General features: G+C 53.1%; 1 protein-coding gene across 4 annotated transcripts in view; it reads left to right on the top strand.

Moving 5' to 3' along the window:
- Tspan11 (tetraspanin 11) overlaps positions 1 to 24,624 on the top strand; it is a 61,793-nt gene extending 37,169 nt beyond the window's left edge. For 3 of the 4 annotated variants that reach the window (XM_040738364.1, XM_013123597.3, XM_040738366.1), the window contains 5 exons: positions 12,207 to 12,281; positions 13,020 to 13,124; positions 16,531 to 16,689; positions 16,991 to 17,077; positions 23,856 to 24,624. In XM_040738364.1, coding sequence (XP_040594298.1) covers positions 12,207 to 12,281; positions 13,020 to 13,124; positions 16,531 to 16,689; positions 16,991 to 17,077; positions 23,856 to 23,918 — 489 coding nt within the window. In that variant the 3' untranslated portion in view covers positions 23,919 to 24,624. Of the gene's footprint in view, positions 1 to 12,206; positions 12,282 to 13,019; positions 13,125 to 16,530; positions 16,690 to 16,990; positions 17,078 to 17,336; positions 17,404 to 23,855 lie in introns of all 4 variants that reach the window. The other variant, XM_040738365.1, reaches the window with a different exon arrangement.
- Positions 24,625 to 24,863: the final 239 nt, after the last annotated feature.

Here is a 24,863-nt window from a genome sequence, read left to right on the forward strand (position 1 = left end):
AGGACCCAGCTTCTGACTCAGCCATCCATCTCGGGGGTGAGGTGTCCCCAGCAGCCTTGGGAAGCAGCCTCTGCTGATAGGCACAGCTTGCTGACGACATAGATGGCCACTGTTCACTGAGCACCGCCTGCTGCTCCTCACACTCCACCAACCCTGCGAAGGCACCGCCGTCTGCACCGTTCCCAGCGCCGGTGCATGCTAACTCACTCAGGCCTCACCCGCCCACGGAGCTGCTCAGACTCCTGATGTGCACTTGACAGGAGCTGGGGAGCAGGCCCGGGTGAAGTGACCTACCTAGAGAGGGCTCACTGGGAGGAGCACTAAAGGAACAGGCTCAGCCATGCAGGTCGGAGGCAGGAACCACGGACCTGTCAGGGAGGGGAGGAGCACAAAAGGAGAGGCCAGAAGGATGCCCCTGGTGCCTTGGAATGTCAGCAGGGCAGAGTTGGGGGAAGCTGGGAAGGGCAATTTATCATAGGGCCTGGTCTTATCTGTCTGATTCACCTGGTCAGTAGTTACTGGGGTGCTCACAACTGGGAGGGGGGGTTGAGGCAGTGAAAAAAATACAATGCACACCTATAGATAGGCAGGAACAAATGGTCCATCTCCTGTGTGCAGACCTGGTCCATCTCCTGAACTCTGACCTGGTGTACCTCCTGTCCCCAGAGAGGAAAGAGTCACTCTTCTTTACAGCTGAGGAGCTAGGTCTGGAGATGTGGAGTGTCAGTGAACTCAGCATGCCAGAGTTCCCTCTACTTCTCCCGAGCTTGATGGTTCTACAGTCAGGTCTAGAATCTGCTCCGAAAGCTGAATAGAAGTGCATAATCTCCAGATATGCTCTCGGATTAGAGACAAGATTGGGCAGACTATCTGTCCACCTATGACTGTGTACAACACACACACACACACACACACACACATTCTGAACCTCCTTTTTCCAACACATTCTGAAAATTTATCAGACCTCCACCTGAGGCGGGATGCAAGGGCCCCCTTCAAGGATCACCCACCCACACATTACAGAGCCCATCCTTCCTCACCAGGCTGCATGCTGTCTGTGGCACCCTGGCAGCACTGACCACATGGCCAGTACCTCCGCTCTGGAGTGGATCAGGGAACGAGCTGCCAGGGAGGGACCCCAGAAATCACCTGCGTTCTTTGCATTTCATTTGGAAAGAGGCCAGAAGTCATGAGTCATGAAAAGGACGTGGGCCTGTGCTCTTCAAGGAGGCACAAGGTAGAGAAGACAGCCGTCTGTGCAGTAGCTAAGGCCCTACCCTGGAGCTTACGACTTCACCGGTCTTTCTGGGTCCAGGCAAGTGTCTCTGGCTGAGAAAGACGTGGAGGATAGTGTGTGTGGAAGGGGCTAACAGGAATGTGAGCCTGGCTTAGGAGGAGGAGGGCTCATTTCAGCAGGCCACTGTGAGATTCTCCTGCATTGAAATCTGAGCCCTTGCAATTTGGGGCCTTTCTTTGTGAGCCCAACAGAGTCAGCTGTGTTGACCCTGGGTCTCCGTGCAGCCATTGCAGGGTCTGCTCTTTGGGGCATTTGTGCTGATCTGGGAAATGCTCTTCAGTTCTGCCGGGAACTAGAGTCTCAGCTGTAGGATCTGACCCTTGGGGATCAGATCAAAGATTAAAGTGCCACCAAACAGAGTAGCACGGTGGACCACTCTGTGGCTTAGTAGAGGGTAAGGCAAGACAACTTGGGAGTCATGGGGGAGGACACAATCAGGCTGTGGGGGCTGGGTCCTGGTACCCTTCAAATGTCTTGCTGGTGAACGATGTGGTCTCATCCAGGCTGTGGGCACGCTGGGAGTAGCAGCCCTAAAAATAACTGCTAATGTAGGTCCTTTCTCAAAGGAGTTTTGCTGTGATGTGTTGGTTAGAGCCATGTTGTATGATCTTTACGTAACATGGCTTCCCTGGACCTTAAGCTTCCTCACATCCCTCATACCGTCTCTTCCCCCCCCGTCACAATGGGGTCCCTACGTGGCTAGAAGCTGGGTAACTCATCCAGGTTGGAGGTTCACGGCAAGGTGGGCAAGCTGCGTAAGAACTGCTCTTGAGCCCCAGCCCAGATGCATCTGCCCTGAATTCTAGACTTTGTCATCCTGACTAAGAAAGCCTCCGAAGCCCAGATGGAAACATTGTGATTCTGGGTCCCTGGTTTTCAGAAACTGGGCTCTAGAACCTTCTCCTTTTATCCATCCCCTCCCTAAAAATAAAAGAGCTACTGACAAAGACCCAGTTTAGTCTGAGCCATCCATCACGATCTCCGTTTGGCTGAAGATAGAAAAGTTTGCGGGCCCACATTCCAAATTCTAAAAATAGGCCCCTCCTTTGATCTGGGTGGCATGTATCCTGGTCATCAGGCTCAGGTGGCCTGAATTCTCTCTCTCTCTCTCTCTCTCTCTCTCTCTCTCTCTCTCTCTCTCTCTCTCTCTCTCTCTCAGCCTTAGCTAAAATAGAAGACCTGGTGTGAATAATTTAAAATCCATTCTTTTCACTTCTGAGGAGTCCTCATGCCAAGCTGATCGCTGCCTCAGCGTCCGAAAGGATAAGCTATTCCTGTCCCCAAGGAGTGTCTCCTTAGGAAAGTGACTTTTAGGGGTAGCAGACATGGCAGGACAGAGAGGGATAGGAGGGAGGACTAGCAAGTCTTGGTACAAGCCGGCCAGCCCCTCTCAAGGCATTTCCTGGGGATGCTCATTGCCACTCCCACCCCAGCTATAGCTCAGCTTGGATGCCGGCCATTCCAATGCCTCCTTTCATCTTTTCCCTTTTCTCTTTCGGGACCACTTTGTGAGGAGCTGGACTCCCTGTGTTTCTCCTTTGGGGCTTCCTGCCGCCTTCATCTGACTCAAGATTTTACAAGGAAGTTAACACAGGGGAGGGGAGGATGAATAAAGGCAAGGCAGTCATCTCCAGAAAGACAGAATACTTCTAAAGCAATTTACCCATCTCTTTAAACCAAAGCTGGGCTTTAAAACTGCTTGTGTTAGTTCAAGAAAGCACTGGCATTAGCTTCTTGGTTAAACAACTCAGAGCTTAATGATTGAAAGGATAGTGAGCCAGGAAGTGGGTGACTGCGGGTGTTCTACTTATCCAATTTGTCCTTGGACCACTTTAGTCATTGCTTCTTCAATAGGCAGAGCAGAAACACAGAAAAAAGAAGATTCTGGGCTGTATTTCTATGAGCCTGATGATGAAGATGTGAGTCTTAGCAGTCATGTTTGTATACAACACACGCTCGCGCGCGCGCACGCACACACACACACACACACACACACACACACACTTTTCCTGTCCTCACTGAACAGTGACACCAAGCCAGGGAAACCACTAATATGGTTTGGAATGTTCATGGAAGCAGGCAGATGTCTACAGAGAGTATGATGCAAATCTGTAATTAAGCAGACACTTCAAACAAATACGTCTAACAGCTGCTGGGCTCCAGCCTCTCGTCCCAAGATGGCAAAGCTGTAGGCTGCCCCCCTGAAGGTCAAAGTAGCACAAGGAGTATCTGCAAGACCAGGGCACTGGCTTTGTAGTTTCTACACCTTCCCTGCACAACCATCTTTAGACTCTGGTCCCCTTCTAAGAAGGCCATCTAGACAAAGGGGCAGTTAGACTGTTCTTGTGGAGGCTGGAGAATTTGGTCTTAAAGGTGGGTGGATGGTTGGACAGATGGTCCTGTGCATCGTGACAGGAGGGAGGAAGGCAAAGGAGGTGATGACAATGTGTGAAGAGAAGCCAGGTGTCAAGCTGTGGCTTTCCTCTGGCCTGTGAGTGGAGAGCTTTTATGACAAATTGGTCTCCTTCAATGCCAACAACCCTGTCCCCAGTACTGACCCACACTGTCACCCAGGCAAGACCCTGAAAGCTGTAGTCTCTGGATGAGTATTAACCACCGTCAGGTTTTCTTCTTAGCCAAATGTGCAACAACCCAAGAGTGTTGTTTACTTCTGCCATTCCTTATGGTGGTTCGAGAAAGCCCTTGGATGTTTCCAGTAATTTACAGGAACCCCAGTTACTTGCAGGAACACGGGTGACCCTCTGGGAGCTGCCTCACCAAAGGACCCATCCCAGTATGGATGCCAACTCGAAATAGCTGTGTGCCTGAGCTCCTCATAACTTGCAGGTAGCTCCACTGAAGAGCCTCCTCTGGCTCACAAATACTCGTTTCATAACCTTGAGGAATGACTCTGTGAATCTTTTTGAGTCTCCTGATCCCTGTAAGTTCCCTGAGCTCCAGACTCTAATGAGTCAGCTCACCCCTCTAGGAGGGAAGGCTTCAATTTGGAGGAAATAGCTATACAAGAGAGAAAGAGTGCCTTCCTCTCGGGGTCAGAAACATGGCAACAGGCCTTGGGGCTGAGACTCCCTCTACCTTGGGATCAGGAGAGGCAGTAGCAGATATTTGGCTATGTCCCCTTCATTCCAAGTCTTTACTGAGGGAAAGTCTTCATGATGACTGTCAGTGGTCAGTGCCCTACACACTGGAGTTTAAGGGCCATTTCAGTCAGTTGAAATGTAATAGCCCGGAAGCTGGAAGTCAGGGAACTGGAACACCCTATGATAACTCGTGAAGCTGATTAAAATACATGGTGTTCCATCTGCAGCTAGCAGCCTCAGTTCCTCTAGTTTGGGTATAGTTATGTACTGCACTCAGCCTACCAGAGTGATATCACAAGGACAGGCTGGTCCCAAAGCAAGGGCACAAGACCCGCTCACCAAACAGAGAGGAGCTGGAGTTGTGGAAAGCCATGCATGACAGCAGGATGCAGGCCCTGTCCGACTCTTCCTGGCCAGGAGAGCATGCTGCACAAACACACCCTTCCCCTCTCATCTTGCATTTAATGCAAAAGACCCAAAGTGTACCAGGCTTTTGCTTTTGGGCCACCAACCAGCTCCCAAATCATGACATGGAGACTTCTTATTAGTTATGAGTGCTTAGCCTAGCTTAGTTCTTTTCTTGTTAGCTCTTAGAACTTAACCTGTTTCTCTTCATCTATGTTTTGCCTCGGGGCTTTTTACCTTTCTTTCTATATGTCCTACTCTGTGTCTGCTGGCTGGTGACTTCCTGACTGGCCCTGGGGATCTCCCTCATTCGTTCCTCTATTCTCTCTCAATCCTAGATTTCTCCTTCTACTTATTCTCCTGGTCTACCAGCCCTGCCTATGCCTCTCCTGCCTAGCTACTGGCCATTCAACTTTTTATTGGACCAATCAGGTGCCTTAGGCAGGCAAGGTGAAACAAATACAGCACATCTTTACATAATTAAACAAATGCTGCAAAAACAAATGCAAAAACATGCTTTTACATCATTAAAAAAGACAGCAGAAACAAATATAACACATATTACAAAGTTAAAGTAATATTCCACAGCATAAACAAATGTAACATATCCTTACTTACATAGTTAAATACCCCAAACCACCAAATGGTGAGAACTTCACCCCAGTCACAAAGTAGCTTATCACAGGGGCAGACTGGGCTTGGACTCCCCAGGGCCACCTTTCTCTGAACCTAATAACTGCCACCTGCAGTGGCATGTTCTAGAGAAGCAGGTTTTTGGTTTTTGGATTTGTTGTTGTTATTATTTTATAGCCAGTTAACTTCCTCCATCACCCCTCACCTCCAAGCTTCAGAATACATGGAAGGCTTGAGGCTGAACCATCAAACTTAACAGGCATTTACAGCACATTTGTTCCTGTATTTCCTGCTCTTCTGGGCACAATGCAGGAACAAGAAAAAAGGACTGTGACCTTGATATTGGTTTGAATTCCAGTGAGGAATACAAGATCCTATTCTGAAAGGGGCTTAAACTCTTAGACACTTTGCCCTCCAAGACCTAAGCCTTTTCTAACCCACAGGCTTAAGCCTTTTCTAGCCCACAGGCTATCTGTCCCCGGAGTCTAAGGTCTCCTCTCTCTTGTTCTTGGTAGAAATTTCTCCTCCTTAGCTCCCCTTTCCCCATCATTAGTCTCGGCCTAGAATTCTCACCACTAGAGATCACGCTGTGGTCCCATCCTGGGACCCTGCCACCATCTTTGTCCTGCCCTTATCATATTCTACTTGTGATACATGCTACTCCATCTGCCCATTAGCATGGAAGAAAACAGAAAGGCGCAGGTCATTCTAGGGGCTCATATATCAGTGATTAGTCAGGTCCTCATACATGAGTCTATCAGCAATAGCATCCCCTGGGGTTTCTTGGGCTATGTGACCCCCATAGGGAACCTGCTCCTCTCCCTGCAGCCAGTTGTAGGCACTGTGCCCATTTCTGGATCCTGTTGTCACTCATCCCACTTGGATGAGACCCTGAGAAGTCCCCACATGAAACATCTGCCATTGGCTTGTCTCACAGGAACCGTGTTTTGCATCCATGCAAGGTGACCCTCTCGGGCCGCAACATTTAGCCATGCACTCTGGGTGACCCCTGTCACACGTCATTCATGTGCTTCTGGGACACCTCCTTCCTCCCCAGGGTCTATCAGCCCCTCTCTGTTGCATCCCAGTCCCCCTCAAGCTGTCAGCCAGTTATCTTCATGCCAGTTCTGGTGCTATTATGCCCAGTCCCCCAGCAGACTCATTGTGAGAGCTAACTACCAACTGGCACAACAATCTCATAGCTCCAGGTGGGATGGCTGAGGCCCAGAATCCAGCAACTCAAGACTGTGGCCCATTGGCCCAGTCTGTGAATCCTGGACTGGTGCCATGAAGGCTAGAGGTCACCTTCGACCTTCCAACAGTGACATCTTGTTAGAGGAATGGCTTGATGCTCCCAACTCCACATCCTCTCTCTTCTGCAAATAGCCAAGTATCTCCAGCTGGTGGGTAATTGTCAGAAAATAATTTGCCCCAAGGTCACTTGCTGCTTAAACAGCTGGCTCTGACTTTTCCGGTTTGGCTTGGTGTGACCCTCCCGCCCTCTGCTGCTGTAATCTCTCCACACTCAGCTGCTGGAATTTTCTGTGGGGCCCGTCCCACTGCCACTTAACTCCGGCCATGCCTTGATTCTGCTCTTTCTTCCAGACTATTCTGAGGATAGCTGGTGTCTCCGCCTGTCCCAGCCATCCTGGACCGGCATCTGGTGGCAAGCCTGGCAAACTGTCTTTGTTTTAGTCTCATACACAGAGTGGTATGGCTGACAGGAACAAAAGAGGAACGCTTTGGCCCAGCTTCCTTCTTTGTGATAGAGTTCAAGCAACAGAGAAAGCCTGAAATGCTAATTTTATAAAGTCCTTAAAACCGACCACAAAGACAGCAACATAGATGCTGAACTGCTGCCCTGTGCCATTTGCCCCAGCGAATCTGACCTAGAAATTACCCGGCACTCAGCTTGCACCAGTGGCGAGTGAGTCCAGCAAAGACTGTTTCTACTTAGTCGCCCTCATGGCCCAGGGAGACACTTGTGCATGTTTCCTGCAGAGCCTCCCATCATAACGCTCACTGGTTTATTTCAGAGGACACGGTGCAACCCCAGATTCCTTGCAGATCTGTCACTCTATAAAGTGTCCCACTCTGCTTCTAGTTAAAACTATTCCATTAATGAACTATTAAGGGGGCCAGGGAGATCATCCCAAGAAATAAAGGCCTTGCTGTGTGAGCGTGGGGATTAGAGTTTGGATTCCCCAGAACTCAGGCAAATGCCACTGCTATGCCAACCCTATGGCAATACACCTCTTGCTGGGTCCCCAAGAACAAACAGAGGGACCTGCTGCTTCAGAGAGCAGAGTTTCCCCAGGGATTAAACGGCTTTTCACGGGAGATGCCAACACCTGGTCACCTACATGGGGCACCAACATGTAGCATTTCACTCAAGTCCAGCTTGGTGAGCCCCTGGGTTTATTGGTGTCCCTTACAGGAACCTGGGTGACCAAAAGCAGCTTTCTTAGTGAAAAGCCCACTCCAGCACAGAGGCAGAGTCCCTGGTGCTCTTTGGACGACTTGCAGTCAACACCACTCAAACACCCCCCCCCTCCAGCAGTCATTTCCTGCTTATGTAACCTTGGGCAGAGGCCTATGCATCTTGTAGCTTCTTTGTGCCTTGAGAGGATGCTTCAGTTTGAAAGCGGTAGTTACACAACACTACGGCATCACTCCAGCCTCCTGACCCTTGCTTAGGTCAAGCTGAGTAGATTCATGGATAGATGTGTCCTCCCAGACAGGCAGACCCAATCCCTCTCATGCTTGTGTTTCTGGGTTCCATCTCTGGCCTCTTGGCAACTGAGTAACTTTCTCCTGTCTTCTTCTGGGCATCCCAGAGTACCTAGGGACACATATGCAAATCAAGTCTCAGCATCAGCCTGAGGACCTGAAGGGGAGTGTATCTCAGGCTTTCCCAACCTCTGAATCATTGGCACGTCTGCTGGGTAGTTTTGTGCAGTGGCAACTGTCCCATGTCTCAAAGATGGTCAGCTGGACCCTGGTTCTGTCTTCTGGAAGCCCACAGTACTTTCTGTCCTGGATGTGATAACAGAGTAATGTCTCCAGGACTGGCCTCTGGAGGCAAAATCTTTCCAGATTGAGTAACCTGACCTGAGATAGCAGCTGTGTTGCCTTCCGGATATAAGATTAAACCACTTTGGCCAGCATGGGGCTGACCTAGCTACTGTTTTGTCTTGTCTCACACTCCTCCTATAGCCCAGGGTTATTTCCGGAGCATATACCCAACCCTACTAGGCACTGTATAAGAGACAGGGAACTCCAAGAAGCCGTTCCTATCCCAAGAAGCACACGGTTACTCTGGTGAGACAGGACTGACATCTGCAGCAGAAACAATTGAGACGGCCATGAGTCAAATGAAGGCCTCCCCAGAGCAAAGGAGCAGTGGAAGGAATCAGAAGCAACCGAGTCCAGAGCAGACGGCCAAGCAGGCAAGGCTGAGTCAGGCAGATGTCATGCAGGTGATGCTATGGACATCTTCAGGGGTTGGCATAGTAGAGTCAGTCTGAGCTGGGGAATGGAGGACAAGTGGGCACTGCCAGTGGAATTGGTGAGGGCAAACGCTTGAAGGCTAGACAGATGGTGTGAGAAACGTGCAGGGCTGCAAACAGAGCTTTTCTGGTGCATGCAGAGGGCCTGAGAATCTGCAGGGCTCAGCAAAGTGAAATGAGTAAGACATTTATTAGGGCTCACAGCCTCCTGTCACAGACCCAGCAACCTTCTACCACCAATCAGCCCCATGCTCAGAGCTGGAAGATCCTCTGAGACTCACCCGTCTCCTGGGAACTGTCATGGGAAGCTGTGACTCAGGGCCTCCCCCACCCAGGTGAGTCATACACCTGCAACCCTCTTGTGGTAAGAACTGCTTTCTGTCACCTATAGCCACCACAGTCCCCTCAGAGCAACAGGTTCCACCAACCCTTGCTTCATGGGACACTGTCTCATGCTGGAGTAACACATCTTGCTCCATTGGGCATTCCACACACTGCAAATGTAACTCTTCTACAGAAAATCCAATGTGTCTCATGACCTATTAGATCCTCTGAACAATCCCAGTACTGGCATGTACTAGTTTCACCTGACATGGAGTCCAGAGATGCGACATGGTTTCATGTCTTCTCCCTCTTCCCCACCTGTTTCCAGGGACTGCAATAACAGTGATTCCCCCAGAGGAACAGTATAAAATGGTCACCTCTTCAGGACTGGTGTCTATGAGTGACTCACAGCTCACAGGAAAGCAGGCAGCAGAAGCCCAATCCTGCTATTCAGGGACAGGCACTCCATCACCTGATGTCTTAGGGGGTATGCTGATATGCATTCAAAAGGCCTGGGTTGACCAGTAGTCCCTACCTCTAGGTCCCATGTAGCAGGACAAAGACTGCCCTCAGTAGTATATCTGAGTAAGAGGATTGATTGCAGAACAACTTCAAGTTAACCAAAGGGCAGACACATTAGAGAGGAGCACGGGGCCTCTGAAGACTATGCAGTGGTGGGACAGTCTCTAGAGTGAGTCATAGTGAAGTCACACTGTCCAATGGGCTAGGCAGTTCCAGGAGCTCTTCTAATCTAGGTTGTTGATGCCTGATACTGTCTGATAAGTATTACTTACTTCAAGCCTACCCTTGGCTGCACTCTGGGAGGAAGCAGGTCAGAGCTGTGGGCAACCTAGTCTTCTCTAACCAGTCAGGGTAGGCAGCATGGGTGATGCCACCATTGCCACCAGCAAGGAAATGAAAACCCAACCCCAAGGTCAGGGCCACTACAGACAGCCCCAAAGCTTGTATCCTACATACCAGGACCACACTGTCCATCCTGCACAGCTCTTATTGAAGCACACTACCTTGGTCTGAGTGGGTTTTTCTAATTTGCACTGGTGCCCATCCAGTCAATCCCAATGAGCACAAGAGTCTGGGTTTGCCTCAGATGCCAGGCTTGCCACCAGCTTTCTCCATGTCTTTAGACCATTCCTGAGAGCAGATGCAGACATCGCAGACCCCATTACTCTGGATCCCATTCAGAACCATCTGCCCAAACAGGGTGACGCGTCCTGGGGCTGAGGAATGTGCTCTGGAGAGCCTATGCCCCTTCCGCGACTCCTGGTCCTGAGCCTGACACCCAGAGTCTGGAAAGTCCTGTTTAGACAGAGACAGACAGAGCTCCAGACAAAACCTACAGCAGATGGGACCACCAAATGTGCTCCCCTAGCCTGTACCCCTCACAGCACCCCACTCTGTCTTCCCCATTTCCTCAGCCATGGAGTGATAAGGTGCATCTGGGCTTGAGGGAGGAGTAGAGAGAGCTTGGATGGGCAAGCTGTGTGTACTTTTCTATAACAACATAGGAGAAAAGAGGAAGGGCGGCCAGGAACATCTTTTATCCTCTCTGCCTCAGACTCCACGGGTGACAGGCAGGCTAAACCCCCACCTACAGAGACTAGGAACTTTTCCTGTCACTTTCTTTCAGCCCCAGTGCTGAAAGAAAGAGGTGGAAAGGCATTGCTGAGAACTCTTACTGTGAAGGGCAGCTTTGCCCAGCTCTCCCCACGCCCCTTGGGTTTCCCGAGCCCTATCCATGTATCCTCCCTTCCTCAGGGGTCCAGACTCAAGGTCATGAAAGGTGTACAAAAGTCTCCAGGTTCTATGTTGTCCTCCTGAGGGCCCATGACAGCTGTCTCCTCCTGCCCACATGCCTTCCCCTACTTCAGGAGCCTGGCATCTCAGAAGGCACCCATAGGTGGCTTCTCCAAGTACTGTGATCCCAATGCACATCGGCTGCCGCCCTGTGGTGGCCAGGTGTGGACTCTAGAAGAGAGACGCTCTTCTTAGTGGCCCTTTTCTCTGTCACTCTTTCTACTCTCTCCACCTTCTCTGTCCCCTGTCCCTCGGATGCCTGTGATCTGTTTTCCCTCCAAGTCCCTGTTCCTCTCCCAGACTACACTGGCCTGCCCTGTTGGCTTCCACAAGGCTCAGGGGTGCTGCTGACAGCGCACAGCCAGGTGGGAGCCAGGAGGGAAGAGCACAAATGGGCATCTGAAGCTGAAGTGTCGGGGCTGGCACCGAGAAGCCTAGGAGAGGCAAGCATGGTGAGGGCAGCCCAAAGCCCTGGGAAAGCCATGCAGGCTGGGAAGCAGGTATCGGGGCTGGAGACGCCCCTCACATCACCGTCCAGGGACTTTGTCTTTGCCTCTCCAGAGCCTTGGCTCCTGGGACCAGCCACCAGGGTGCTTGTCCCAACTCAAATGACCTGCACTTCCGGGGCTGGTGCTCCTCTCCTGCCTGGCATGTGTGTCTCCCCTTCTCTGCTGGCAATGCCTCTGTACCCCTCTCAGAAAGGCATCACAGGTGCCACCACCGCCACAAAGCCTGCTCTGACTCCCCGTCACATCAGGAACCTCTAGGGTCACCCCACGGAAACACTGACAACACGGAGCGCTAATAATTTTCATATTGGCCCACCCTGTTCTGCATGAGCCAGTAGCATCTTATCCACAGTACCTGGCATTTGGCATCCAGTCAGAGTCCACTCGTGTCTAGATGGGTAGTTGGGTTCTTGGACTGTCCGTGGACCACTAAACAGAGGCATGAGTGGGAAACTTGGCGGTGGCAGCCAGCAGGGGTGGTCATGCCCAGAATGTGGGTAAAAAGAGGAGAATGGGGATGACAGGAGTCCCTGCCACCTCCCACACGTTTGCAGAGGCTTTTGTCACAGGGAGCCCTAGTTCTCAGGGTGACCATTCCTCTCCTCGCTTCTAGTATTTCTGCCTGTTGCTGGTCATCTTCCTGGTGGAGCTGGTGGCGGGGGTCCTGGCACATGTGTACTACCAGAGGGTAAGTCCGAGGTCCTGCTGCAGCGCTGTTGGCGCCTGAGGGAGCCAGCTAGATGCTGGGGTTCGTGCTGCCCTAGTGGCCGAGGCAGATGTCTACAGTGGTAGTCCTGTTTCCTGGGCTAGCCAACTTTTGCACCCCAGTTTCCTGTCCCAGACTGAGTAGGTCCCCCAGTACTGCTGGGTTCCACAAGGGAGCCTGGGTGAGAGTTTCCCAGAGAGGCTAGTTCATCCTTCTCCCCTCCAGGGATCCCTAAACAAGGAACTCACTAGCTAAGGCAGCCACTGAGAAGGGATCAGAAGAGGGTCAAATGGTGGACTGGCACATTGTAAAGACTGGAGTAGGCCCAGTTTACTCTCTTCCTATGCTCATGGCTTCAGGTTCAGGACTTCAAGGCAAGAACAGGGTGGCATTGGGCTGGCATAGACAGCATGTCCCAACAAGCAAGTCATTTGAAGCCAGTGTGCACGCAGTTGCCCAGGGTCACAAGTGCCCACATATTGAACCTCATCTTGTAATCAGAGTTCAAATCCACAGCAAGTTTAAGGCAGCTCCCATGTGACCCAGCATGAGCCGTGTCAACCTCAGTCATGTAAGTTTATGTAAGCTCACAGCATTGTCTGAGTCAATATGGTTCCCTGATGATACCTGGTGAGGATTCGGAGACACCTGGGTCCTAGAGGAAGCCGTGTGTGGTAGTGGTGGGGGTCCTGCTGACACTCCTTCACTCCCCCTCCTCAGCTGAGTGATGAGCTGACGCAGCACCTGAACAGCACCCTGACCAAGCGCTACGGGCAGCCAAGGGCCGCAGAGATCACAGCCTCGGTGGACCGGCTGCAGCAGGATGTAAGCCACACAGAGATGCAGGTTTACATCTTGCCTCTGTCTGTCTCCCCAGTCTGCATGACCCCGGGACAATTTACTCCCCCTCCCTGAGCTCCTGCTGTTCATCCCTAACCTAAGCCGTATAGTGGAGGGGCACAGCGATGGTGATCACCTCTAGATGTGTCCCCTGACACCACAGAGTAGTCAGTGAACCCTAGCTTCCCCCATTCCCCTTCCGCTCTGTCTAAACCCCATGCCTGCTGCCTTCCAGTCTGGATGTACTGAGACAGAAAGCTGCTCTCGGGTCCTCCTGTCCAGTTCTCCCTTCCTCAGGAAGATGGACACCAAGGCCCCAGTGTTGCCAAGCCACTGTGGCTCAGAGTAAGAAAGAATCTTCTGGTTGGGAGCCATTGAACAGCACATGAGGGACAAGAAAATGCCTTGTTAGCAAGAAGACTCAGTAGATCCCAAAGAAAATGGCTAAGGGCATGTGTGCACATAAGCACACATGGCACATGCAGCCATGCCCATGTGCTTAGCCCAGTAGCTGGGATGGGCCAGCCCACACAGTCCGTCACCTGCTGTGCCCCACATGTAGGAGCTGTGTGAGACAAAGGGTGGGGCAGGGGCCCTGGTTAGAGTCTCACTCATGGAACTGCGGACAACAGGTGACACCAAGCAGAATAGAAAGTAGGGGAGGTGGGGCTGGGTGTGGCCTGGGGAGGGCAGGGCTTGCCCAAGTGAGAGGTGGGCACACACAGGGAAAGGTTCAGCCTAAAGCCTGCACCGACCTGCACCCACCTGCACCCACCTGTACCCACCTGCACCCGTCTGCACCCACCTGCACCCGTCTGCACCCACCTGCACCCACCTGTACCCACCTGCACCCGTCTGCACCCACCTGCACCCGTCTGCACCCACCTGCACCCGTCTGCACCCACCTGCACCCACCTGCACCCACCTGCACCCACCTGCACCCATCTGCCACCCACCTGCACCCACCTGCACCCACCTGCACCCACCTGCACCCATCTGCCACCCACCTGCACCCACCTGCACCCGTCTGCACCCACCTGCACCCGTCTGCACCCACCTGCACCCGTCTGCACCCACCTGCACCCGTCTGCACCCACCTGCACCCGCCTGCACCCACCTGCACCCACCTGCACCCACCTGCACCCACCTGCACCCACCTGCCACCCACCTGCACCCACCTGCACCCACCTGCACCCACCTGCCACCCACCTGCACCCACCTGCACCCACCTGCACCCACCTTCCACCCATCTGCACCCACCTGCACCCACCTGCACCCACCTGCACCCACCTGCACCCGTCTGCACCCACCTGCACCTGTCTGCACCCACCTGCACCCACCTGCACCCACCTGCACCCGTCTGCACCCACCTGCACCCATCTGCCACCCACCTGCACCCGTCTGCACCCGTCTGCACCCACCTGCACCCACCTGCACCCGTCTGCACCCACCTGCACCTGTCTGCACCCACCTGCACCCACCTGCACCCACCTGCACCCGTCTGCACCCACCTGCACCCACCTGCACCCACCTTCCACCCGTCTGCACCCACCTGCACCCACCTGCACCCACCTTCCACCCATCTGCACCCACCTGCACCCACCTGCACCCACCTGCACCCACCTGCACCCGTCTGCACCCACCTGCACCCACCTGCACCCGTCTGCACCCACCTGCACCCACCTGCACCCACCTGCACCCGTCTGCACCCACCTGCACCCACCTGCCACCCACCTGCACCCATCTGCCACCCACCTGCACCCACCTGCACCCACCCGCACCCACCTGCACCCGTCTGCACCCACCTGCACCCATCTGCCACCCACCTGCACCCACCTGCACCCACATGCCTCCATGGCATCAGTATGTGGAACACAGGCCGCTCCCAAGCTGGGGCAGTCAGTGTCCCAGCCAGCCTCCAGGTAGGAAGGACTGGGCCTGAGATAGTATATAAATGACACACGTGCACATGAACCATTCCTCACACAATGAGGATGGTGACAGTCGTGCTTCGGCATCTGCTGGCTCTGTGCAGATTCTAAGTGCTCTCCAAGCATCGCTCTGTCCATTCATGCACATCCCCACTGCAGAGGCTACGTCCCCATTTTATAAATGATGCAGCAGCTCAGGGGCACCACACACACAGACACACACACACGCACGCACACACGCACGCACACACATGCATGCATGCACACACACACACGCACGCACACACATGCATGCACACACACACACACGCACACACGCACGCACGCACATGCATGTACACACACGCACACATACACACACAGTGTACAGCTGCATGTGACTCTCGGCACAGCCCAGTCCAGTGATTGCCTCGTGTGAGCTGTCATAAGCTGTGGTCATGCTCTCATCTCACTGCTATAATACGTGTGTGCTCTGGGTGTGATGATAGTGCATGGTTTTCGCGCTCTCTGGGCTCTAGCTGTTACATTGTGTGCACGCTGTGCTCCAGCTGATACGTCCTGTGTGTGCTCCGAGCGTATTGTTGCATTGTGCATGCCCAATGGGTGCTCTCTCACATTGCGAGCATGTTCAGTATGCAGAGTTATGTGCAGGCTCTCTGTTCACACTTACAGGCTTTTGCTGACCCCAGACAAACTACCTCCCCTTCCTCTTCTGTGCCCCTCTCGAGGACAGAAAATGGTAAGCTAAGAGCCAGGACCTCAGCCTCACTCCTGGCATGTAGGTGGTTGACATTTGAATCAAATGTCCCTGCGCCCGTTCCCAAGAGACAGACTCAGTGCAGCTGTCATGTACCTTGTGCAGGGTCTTAGGGTCTCACTGTCCTGACTCTCAGAGGGGAGAAGTGGCCAACATTTGTTCTTTAAGTCACTCTGAGTGTGCTAAAGTGCAGACCTCCTGGATTGTCCTTGGCATTCACAGCAGCCTCTGTGGTCAGTACTGACTGACCTGTGGCCTGCCTGGCTTCTGGGACACACTCCATGCCCCTCTAGTCTTGGGACCAACGAACTTCAAAGCCCAAATGGGGATCCTAAAACCTCTGGCTAGTTAGGTCCTTGTTCCCAGGTCCTGCCTCCTGAGTGACAGGTAGTAGCTCCTTTGTGATCTCTCCCTACCCTGGACCCTGGCTGTACACCCTAATGGTACCCAACTTCACAATCGCAAAAGTCCTACATCTGTCTGCCCCCCAACCTCATAGATCACCCCTGCCCCCAGAACACTTGGCGCAAGGTAGCCAATGGGTGACCTGCAGAGAAAGGCCCCAGGGAAACCCTGTCCTTCTCCAAAGGGACAGGGAAATCACAGAGGAGAGAAGGACTCTAAAACCTGCATAGTGGCCCTGGACCACAGGGGCGGGAGCCCCACACAGGCCCCTCACCCCAGCTTCATCTCCTCCCCGCAGTTCAAATGTTGCGGCAGTAACAGCTCAGCTGACTGGCAGCACAGCTCATACATCTTGTCTCGGGAAGCCCAGGGTCGCCGGGTGCCCGACAGCTGCTGCAAGACAGTGGTGGTGCGCTGTGGCCAGCGGGCCCACCCCTCCAACATCTACAAGGTGGAGGTGAGTGCCAAGGCTATCCAGGGGCCAGGGAAGGACCCCCAGAAAGTAAAACACAAGCCTTGGCTTGAGATCACAGAGCCTGGGGCGCTGCTCCAAGGTCCAACAGAATACTAACAACTAACAGGTCCCCCTGGAAGTCTCAGACACCATGGCCTGTCCCCTGAGGATCTCAAAATGGCCAGGAGAAATTCCAAGGCTGGCATCCCCCAGTCTCAGCTACACACAGGGTGACAGTCATTCATTTCCCGCTCCCCCTGCCCGTTGCTGGGCTCAGGCTGAGTAACCTACCTCCACCTTGCAGGGAGGATGCATGGCCAAGCTGGAGCAGTTCCTGGCTGACCACCTGCTGCTCATGGGCGCAGTGGGCATCGGGGTGGCCTGTCTTCAGGTAAGTGGAGTAGGGGATGTCTTCCTTCAGCTGAGGTCACAGACACCTTTGGAGCCTGTCCTGGAACTAGCTCTTGTAGACCAGGCTGGTCTCGAACTCACAGAGATCCGCCTGCCTCTGCCTCCCAAGTGCTGGGATTGAAGGCATGCGCCACCACCGCCTGGCCTCAGACACCTGTCTTGAGGAAAGTAGCTGATGCTATGCACACGCATGCCTGGCCCCGCCCAACCCTTGCCTCCCCTTTCCCTTTGCAAGCAAGGATGAACCACATTGTTGGTCTCAGTCCTCGTAGAGCCTTGAACAACTCCACCCGAGTGTGGGATCAGGTATGTGGCATGTTCCCTGTGTGCAAGCACAGTCTTCTGGGTTTGTGAACATCTCTGACTGGCTGCATGTGTCTGTGTGTATGTGATACAGAGTGTGTGCACATGCGTGTGTTTAAGTTGCCTGTGTAAATATGCATGCATGTAGCTGACATCATCCCATGTGTGTACATGTATGCTTCCAGGAAGATATGCCCATCTCCCTGAGAATGGAGCTACACTCTGCTCTCAGTGCCTCTCCCTACACACCCCTCCTCCAGCCTCCATCCAAGAAGTGAGCATCAGTCCCAGTATTTGCTCCAACCAAGGGACCTTAGGAGAGGAGTCAGGAGGGAATGCTCAGGGGCTGGGCAGGCACAGGAGGTATTCCTCCCTCGTGGAGACGCCTGTTTCCTTCCAACGGTGGGAGCTGCATGGTGGCTGCCCTTCTAGAAGGACCTAGGCTTCCTGCTGCCCTGCTCTGCATCTCCCACCCCACTGCTGTAAAGTGGCACCCCAAGGAACTGAATAGCCAGACACTGGGGTCCCAGTCTGGCTCTGGCTCCATGTGACCGTGAGCCACTGCTTACCCTCCTTGTCCTTCAACTTCATCTGCAAAATGAGGCTCGTTCCCTCATTCTCACATTGCCTACATAAGAGGCCAGGATGCGCAGCAGAGCATGCTCCACATAGGGTGCCTGGTGCACACACATGTCTCTGTGGGTAGGTGCGAGCCAGCTTCATCTGATTCTCAGATGCTTAGTTCCAATGGATCCTCATCCAAGACCCACATCAGGGTCATAGAGCATTCTCCTCCCTTCCCGGATCTGAGAACCGAGACCCAAAAAGACTACACACAGGTCGTCCACCTAAATCTGCAGCACAGCTCCTGGCTTGGCCCTTGGCTTTCTCTAGTGCATTACCCCACATGGAGGCCTGTGGGAAGGAAATGCATGGGATGCTAACGTCACCTGGCTTGAGGAGACTGCAGTGTGGCAATGTCTCCGGACCATATGCCACTCCCCTCCCAGGGGGACTGGAGGCTGCCAGCTGCAGCCTCACATGCTGGAAGGAAAGTCCCCAGCCTCTTAGGGAGAGCCTTCTTGATTCTGGTGCCGATGAGCTGGACCATGTGACCCAGGGCCAGTTATTTCATCTCTGAGCCTCAGTGGTCCTCTGCCTCCTCTGGTCGACGATCATGAGTGCAAATCATGGGCCTCGTTGTCAAGCAGATGCAGTTAACCCATAAAAGATGCTCATAGCTTTTATTTCTACACAGGTCCATCATCTCCCCAAAATTCCCCAATGGCTCCTTGGTCTCCTTCTGCTTGACTAGGGAGCCCAGGGGTGTTACATAGCCCTTCTCACATTTCCCTTGTAGTGAACCCAGAGGAGTTGCTGCTGGGACCGGGCAGGGTAACACATCACTCCAGGTTCTGACTCTTGGGGTTTCCTGAGACCCATCACACAGATTTTTAGGGGACTTCCCTAGTAGGACACTAACCAGGCCTGGTCCACCTCTGTCCACTTCTTCCTGACCTTCGTCTGCAGAAATTGTAGCCAAAGATAATAAGTCTGAAGGCCAAGCATAGGGCTGCAAATGCTTAGAGTACAAAGTCAGAGCAGATCAGTGCTGCTATGTAAGTCTAAGGTCAAAGGGCCAGGCCACTGGGCAGGCAATGACACCTCCTCATACTATGACTCTGCATCTCACCCCTTGCCCAAGTTGCTCCCTGAGCAGAGGCTGGTAATGGCCAAGCCTCGGTTAGAGTGCCCTCTACTGGCCAGAGATGGATATTAATCTGCCCAGTCCTCCAGGCAGCCTTGAGAAAGGGCCCAAATCAGCCCTTCTTCCCCAGAAGAGTAGTTTCCTCCCAACCACAGCAGACACCAGACTCCTACACACACACGTACACACGCACGCACACACGCACGTACGCACGGACACATGCAAGTCAGGAGATCATCATAAGATGGTGTCCCTTGGTTTCTTTATCAGTAGGATAGAGAGACTGGACAAAATTTCTAAAAGCAGCAGCCAATGGACATTGCCACCTAAGAGACTGGTCCATTAGGCCCAGAAGACCAAGATGTTGGCATTGAAACAGGAGGGAGGCCGAATATAAGGGCCACCACTCACTGCTCTCATGACCCTGAAGCTGTTTCCAGAACAGTTTGGAATCTCCTGCTGTGTCCCATCCCTTAGCAACCTTAAGCTTCTATGGCCTGGAGAGTCTGACAAGGCTCCTATCACACTGACCAGCCACCTTAGACATATGCTCCGTGAACTCCAGAAACTGGGCAGGAAGTACCGGGCTGCCCACTCTGATCTCAGTCGGGTGCCTGGTGGCCTGTCCATCATTGCCTCACAGACATGTCAACCAAATTGTTGCTCAGGGGAAATGATGACACTTACACCATGACATGTGTGCACAAGAGAAATCATTACTGTGGCCACATGTAGAATCTCTCAGCAAATTTTGAACTCACCCAAGGCCCAGGGCTGTGCTCACTTGGGGCAGAGGGTTGCTGGGCCCTCTTACTCAGATACACCAAGCATGACTAACTCTTCCAAGAGATGCAAAGTCGCTCACCGAAGATCACACAGCCACCGTGGCAGGGGCAACCAGGCCTCCTATTCCTGGTGCTCTTTCTTCTCCACCAGCTTCCTCTCCTGTGGGCGGCTTTCCACTCTGGCATAATCTTAGAAAGCAATTTATAGAATATTCTAGCTGGGAAACTTTAAAAAGGTTATAGTAGCCCCGGGATTTGTTTTTTCTGGCTGTCCTCACATACAGAGGAGGCACCTCCCACCCAGGGGACACTCTGAGGAGGCTCAGGGGCACGCTATGCATTGGCTTTGTAGCAGGCTGTGCTCTGCCCATGGAGAGCAGGAGTGGGGGCTTTCACCTCTGTGGGGAGGGGGTAGACAGGTAAGCTGAACCTTGCCCCACAATGAGGCCTCATCAGCCTGTGCATTGGATTCACAGGAGAAAGTGAAAGCCGCCTTGGCCATTCCTGAGGCCAGGAAGACTTCCTGGAGGAGGTGATGGATACTAAGTTCCGAGGAGTGTTAACAGGAAATGGCAGGAAGAGGCTACAGAGTGGATGAGGAGTTATGGGTAGCATGTGGAAAGATGTGACTGGCTAGTGTGGTCAGTCTGAGACCTGCTGGCCCTGCTAGCCTCTCTCAGATGTGAGCGGGGCTTGGCTCTAACAAGGGAAGAATTTGCCTACCAGGATAGGCTTAGAGAGGGACATAATCACTCCGAGGTCACACAGCCTATTGGTGCCCAGCTGAAATAAAACCTACCTCAGCAGCAGCCCGCGAGTAGAATGCCAATGTGTTTTAGAGCCTGGAAAACAGGTGAGCCTGGGATCTGCAGGCTATTAAAAGGTGAACGGAAAGGTCACCTGGGCCACACCAGGCTTTCTTTTGTGCGGTCCAAAGACCACTGGGTGCTTGCTGAGAAGCTTTGTAAGAAACCAAGAGCATCAGAGCCTCCCTGTTAAAAATGCACATGTGTGGTCAAGTCTGTACCCAGCAGCTCCTCCAGGGATCCCTGTGGCCTGTGCAAGGGGAGTTGGTGACAGGAGTCAAACCCAAGAGATAGGTTACCCTCAGCTATGTTCTACTGTCTCCAGGAAGGTCTCTGTTGTTTCATGTAAGTGTGCTGGCCGCTTGGATCATCCATGCTGGCTTCTCTGTGTCCTCTGCCAAAGGGGAGGCACTGGTACTCACTTGGAACCTAGTGGGATGCTGTCCATTACTCTCTGCACACTTCAGGGTGGATGTGCATGCGTGCGTGCGTGCATGCGTGCGTGCGTGCGTGCATGCGTGCGTGCGTGCATGCGTGCGTGTGTGTGTGTGTGTGTGTTATCAAACCATGCAATTCAGGATGAGGAACATGTGCATGTATGCATGCATATGTGGACCTGTGCACACATTAATGAGCGCATCCTTTCACAGAGTTCAGGGTGAAGCATGTATCACATGCATCTATGTTTTGCATGGACTGATGAGAGTGCCTACCCCATGCACTTGCTATGACAATTAAAGGCACCCATCTCAAATATATAATGCATGTCAGGGAGTTCGACTCCTGCAAGACCATCTAGAGTGAATTGTATGCTGAGGAGAGGTGGAAACAGCCTCCAGCACACATAGACCAGTCCAAGAGGCTCCTCCCACCTGCACCTTTGTGTGCATCAGAAAAGCCCTGATAAGCCATGAGAAAAGCATCCAGCAACGAGATGGAGAGAGGAGCATGCCACAACCCCTGAGTGCATGTCTGTGGATTTGCTGTGACTGTGCCTACTTAAAGCCAATGGAGGTGAGATAACCTCTAAGCCGCCTGTGAGCTTCTGAGCCTGAGTCCCCAAGGTGGATTAGCAAGGCTCTTAGCACTGAGGCTAAAACTGAAAGCAGCGGGTAGCCTCAGCTATTCACCCGGCTGGACCTGGGGCAGGGGAATGGTGAGAAAGGTGAAGACATAAACCATCCTTTTTTTATATATTATCATTTTTATTTTAATTTTAAATAGCTTGTTTTATATGTCAATCCCAGTTCCCTCTCCCTCCCCTCCTCCCGCACTCCCCTTCCACCCTCCCTCCCACCCTATTGCCAAATCCTTCCACATAGGGGATATCTAGAGTCTATCATTTTACTCTTGGTAGGGTCAAGGCACTCCCCTAAGAGTCCAGGCTGAGAGAGCATCTCTCTTTGTCCTATAGGCACACGAAGACAGTTTGTATACCAGGGATAGACACTGATCCACAGCTCAGGGCCCCATAGGTTGCCCAGGCCTTCTCACTGACACTCACATTTGGGGGGTCCAGATCAGTCCCATTCTGGCCTCCCCACTGTCAGTCTGGGGTCCAAGAGCACTCCCCTGTTCAGATCAGCTGTCTCTGCTGGTTTTGCCAGCCCATTCTTTGCCAATTTGCTCATCACTCCTCTCTCTCTGTCACTGGGTTCCTTGGGTTCAGTTCAGTGATTAGTTGTGTGTTTGCCTCTGCTTCCATCAGTCACAGGATGAAGGCTCCCGGATGGTTATAGACATCAAGTTCATTATCAGGAATGGGCATTCAAGGTGGTCCCTCCACTATTGCTTAGCTTGCCAATTGATGTTATACCTTTAGATCACTCGAGGTCACTCTGGTGCCTGATCTGTCTTCGATCCTATGATTCCCTCTTCCCCCTATTCTACCCCCACCCCCTCAACTTCCTGTTCCCCCATGACCAACTCCCTTCCTCTTTACCCCCTCTATTCTTCCCAGGTCCCACTACCCCCCCCCTCGCCGTGTTCCCCATCCATTCAGAGGATCTTGTCTCCATCCTCTTCGTCCTTGATGACCAGAAGATAGCCTGACAAGGACAGGCAGCTGCCTCAAGCTATGCTCATCTTCATGGGTCTAGTCCTGCTCTGCCACCCAGGCCCGCACAGCCAAGGCCAGGCCTGTAGAATAAGCCAGGGAAAGACAGGGCTCACATAGAGGCACTCACCTTCATCCCTGTGCTGTGTGACGGTTGTGGGACTGCTACACAGGGCTCCTGTCCTACACACAGAGTGGAGACCAAGCAACGGCACTGTCGCCATCAGGACCAGGATGACAGCAATGGGGCACCTTGTTCTGTCACAACCCTGTCTCCTTGTCCTCAAGGTATCCCTGGATGGGAAGGAGAAAGGGGGAGCAAAGAGCGTGGGCTGGAGAATACAGCTCCTCTGTAGCTTAGGAATAGAACTGTTGCAGGTCGTTGGTGGTGAATGCCTTTAATCCCAGCAGATGGGAGGCAGAGGCAGGCCGATCTCTGTGAGTTCGAGTCCAGCCTGGTCTACAGAGGAATAGAACCGGCTAGGAAACTGGGCAGGTGGGATCTCCTGTGTCTTTGTTCCTTCTTTGTTCAGCTGTGGATCCAGGAGGGGTACTGGAAGGCACAAGGCCAGAGTCCCCGTGCTGAACTCATAGGAACACTGAGTGCTCCTCCTGGAATTGTGGTGGCTTTGGTTTGGTTCTGGAGCCCTGGGGTAGCAGGAAGCAGGAAACAGAGATGCTTCAGGCAGCTCCCGTGTGAGCAGCAGAGTCCTCACAGAAGAGCCACATAAGCAGAGCTGTCTATAGAGAACCTCTAGGCCCACAGGCCAGTAGCCAGGCTGGGTGGGTTCTGGGAAGGGTAGCAGCCACTGGGCCCCAACCCAGACCCACAGGATTGAAATGTGTTGTGTAAGCAGGTTCTCATGATTTGAGCACAGAAGCCACACCCTTTGGGGAGCCCTTCTCATAGCTTCCCCAGCGCTCAGGCCACATGAGCATGTCCTGGGATCCTGTGAAAAAAGCAGGCCCTTCCAGATGTGCAGGGACGGAAGGGTGTGGCTCCCCAGCCCTCTGCAGTGTGAGCAACAGCCTCCCAGCATTCAGCCGGCAGCCTACGGGGTTCTTATGTCTCTTCACTCTCTGTTCTCTCCATCTGGCAGATCTGCGGGATGGTTCTCACCTGCTGCTTGCACCGAAGGCTCCAGCAGCAACACTTTTATTAAAGGATGCCCCTGTAGCCTGCTGACTGCCCCACACAAGGGCCCACATCCCCACATCCTGAAGAAGGCCTGTAAAGGCAGCAGCTGGATCACGGACTCCCCCGACCCTATGCAGAGCTCACCACGTGCCTGTGATTGGGGCTCCTGTGCGCCCCACCTGGGCAGGGTCCTCAGCTCGCTCCTCCATTTATAAGCACTCGTTTCTGCCAGAATCCTTGGCAAGGACTGGTCCTGAGAAGAGGCAGCCGGAGCTTTTGCCGGCCGTGGAGCACTTTGGACTAGCGGAGGGCCAGGGCTCGGCTCCTCTGTCCCATCTCAGTGCCTACACCTGGGACAAAGGCTGGCAGATGGGTCCTTCCAAGACTCCTGGAGGGCTTGGTGTGCGATTCCCACTGGCATGGGGTCCCAGCCGGCTCTCGGCAGAGAAAAGCACCGCTTTGGGCAGACAGGGCTAGCTAGTTAGCTCTAGCCATGACCTTCCCGTAGGACCTAGGACAGGAGCGGTCTAAGATGGGGCAGCTTCAGGCCAGGCTGTTGGAGCCACCAGGACACAGCACTAAGGAGGCAGGTTGGTTACAGCAGGGTGTGTGGCATCTGAGAGTCACATGATGATCACAAGGCCCAGCCCCCAGAACTACGTCCTGTTCCCAGTCTTGACTCCCAGAATGCTGGGTTTAAAATGTTAGTGAATTAAAAGTCTTCACCAGTGGACCACGCCTCGACTGGTAAGTCAGAGCTGCCGAGGAGAGGAGGCTGTGAGGAAGGGGAACCCTGCCTACACCCCATTTCCCAGTACCTCCTCACCCACACCGTGCCCCTTCCACTATGTTCTCTGCTTCCTTCTCCACTGTTCCAGAGAAGACACCGTTCTCTCCTTTGCTTTTCTCTTTAGTCACTGAATGAAACGGAGACTATTCAGGAAGAATTCCCCATGTGTTAAAAGAGACA

The sequence above is a fragment of the Mesocricetus auratus genome, unplaced genomic scaffold (assembly GCF_017639785.1).
Source record: "Mesocricetus auratus isolate SY011 unplaced genomic scaffold, BCM_Maur_2.0 Super-Scaffold_100676, whole genome shotgun sequence".
NCBI lineage: Eukaryota > Metazoa > Chordata > Mammalia > Rodentia > Cricetidae > Mesocricetus > Mesocricetus auratus.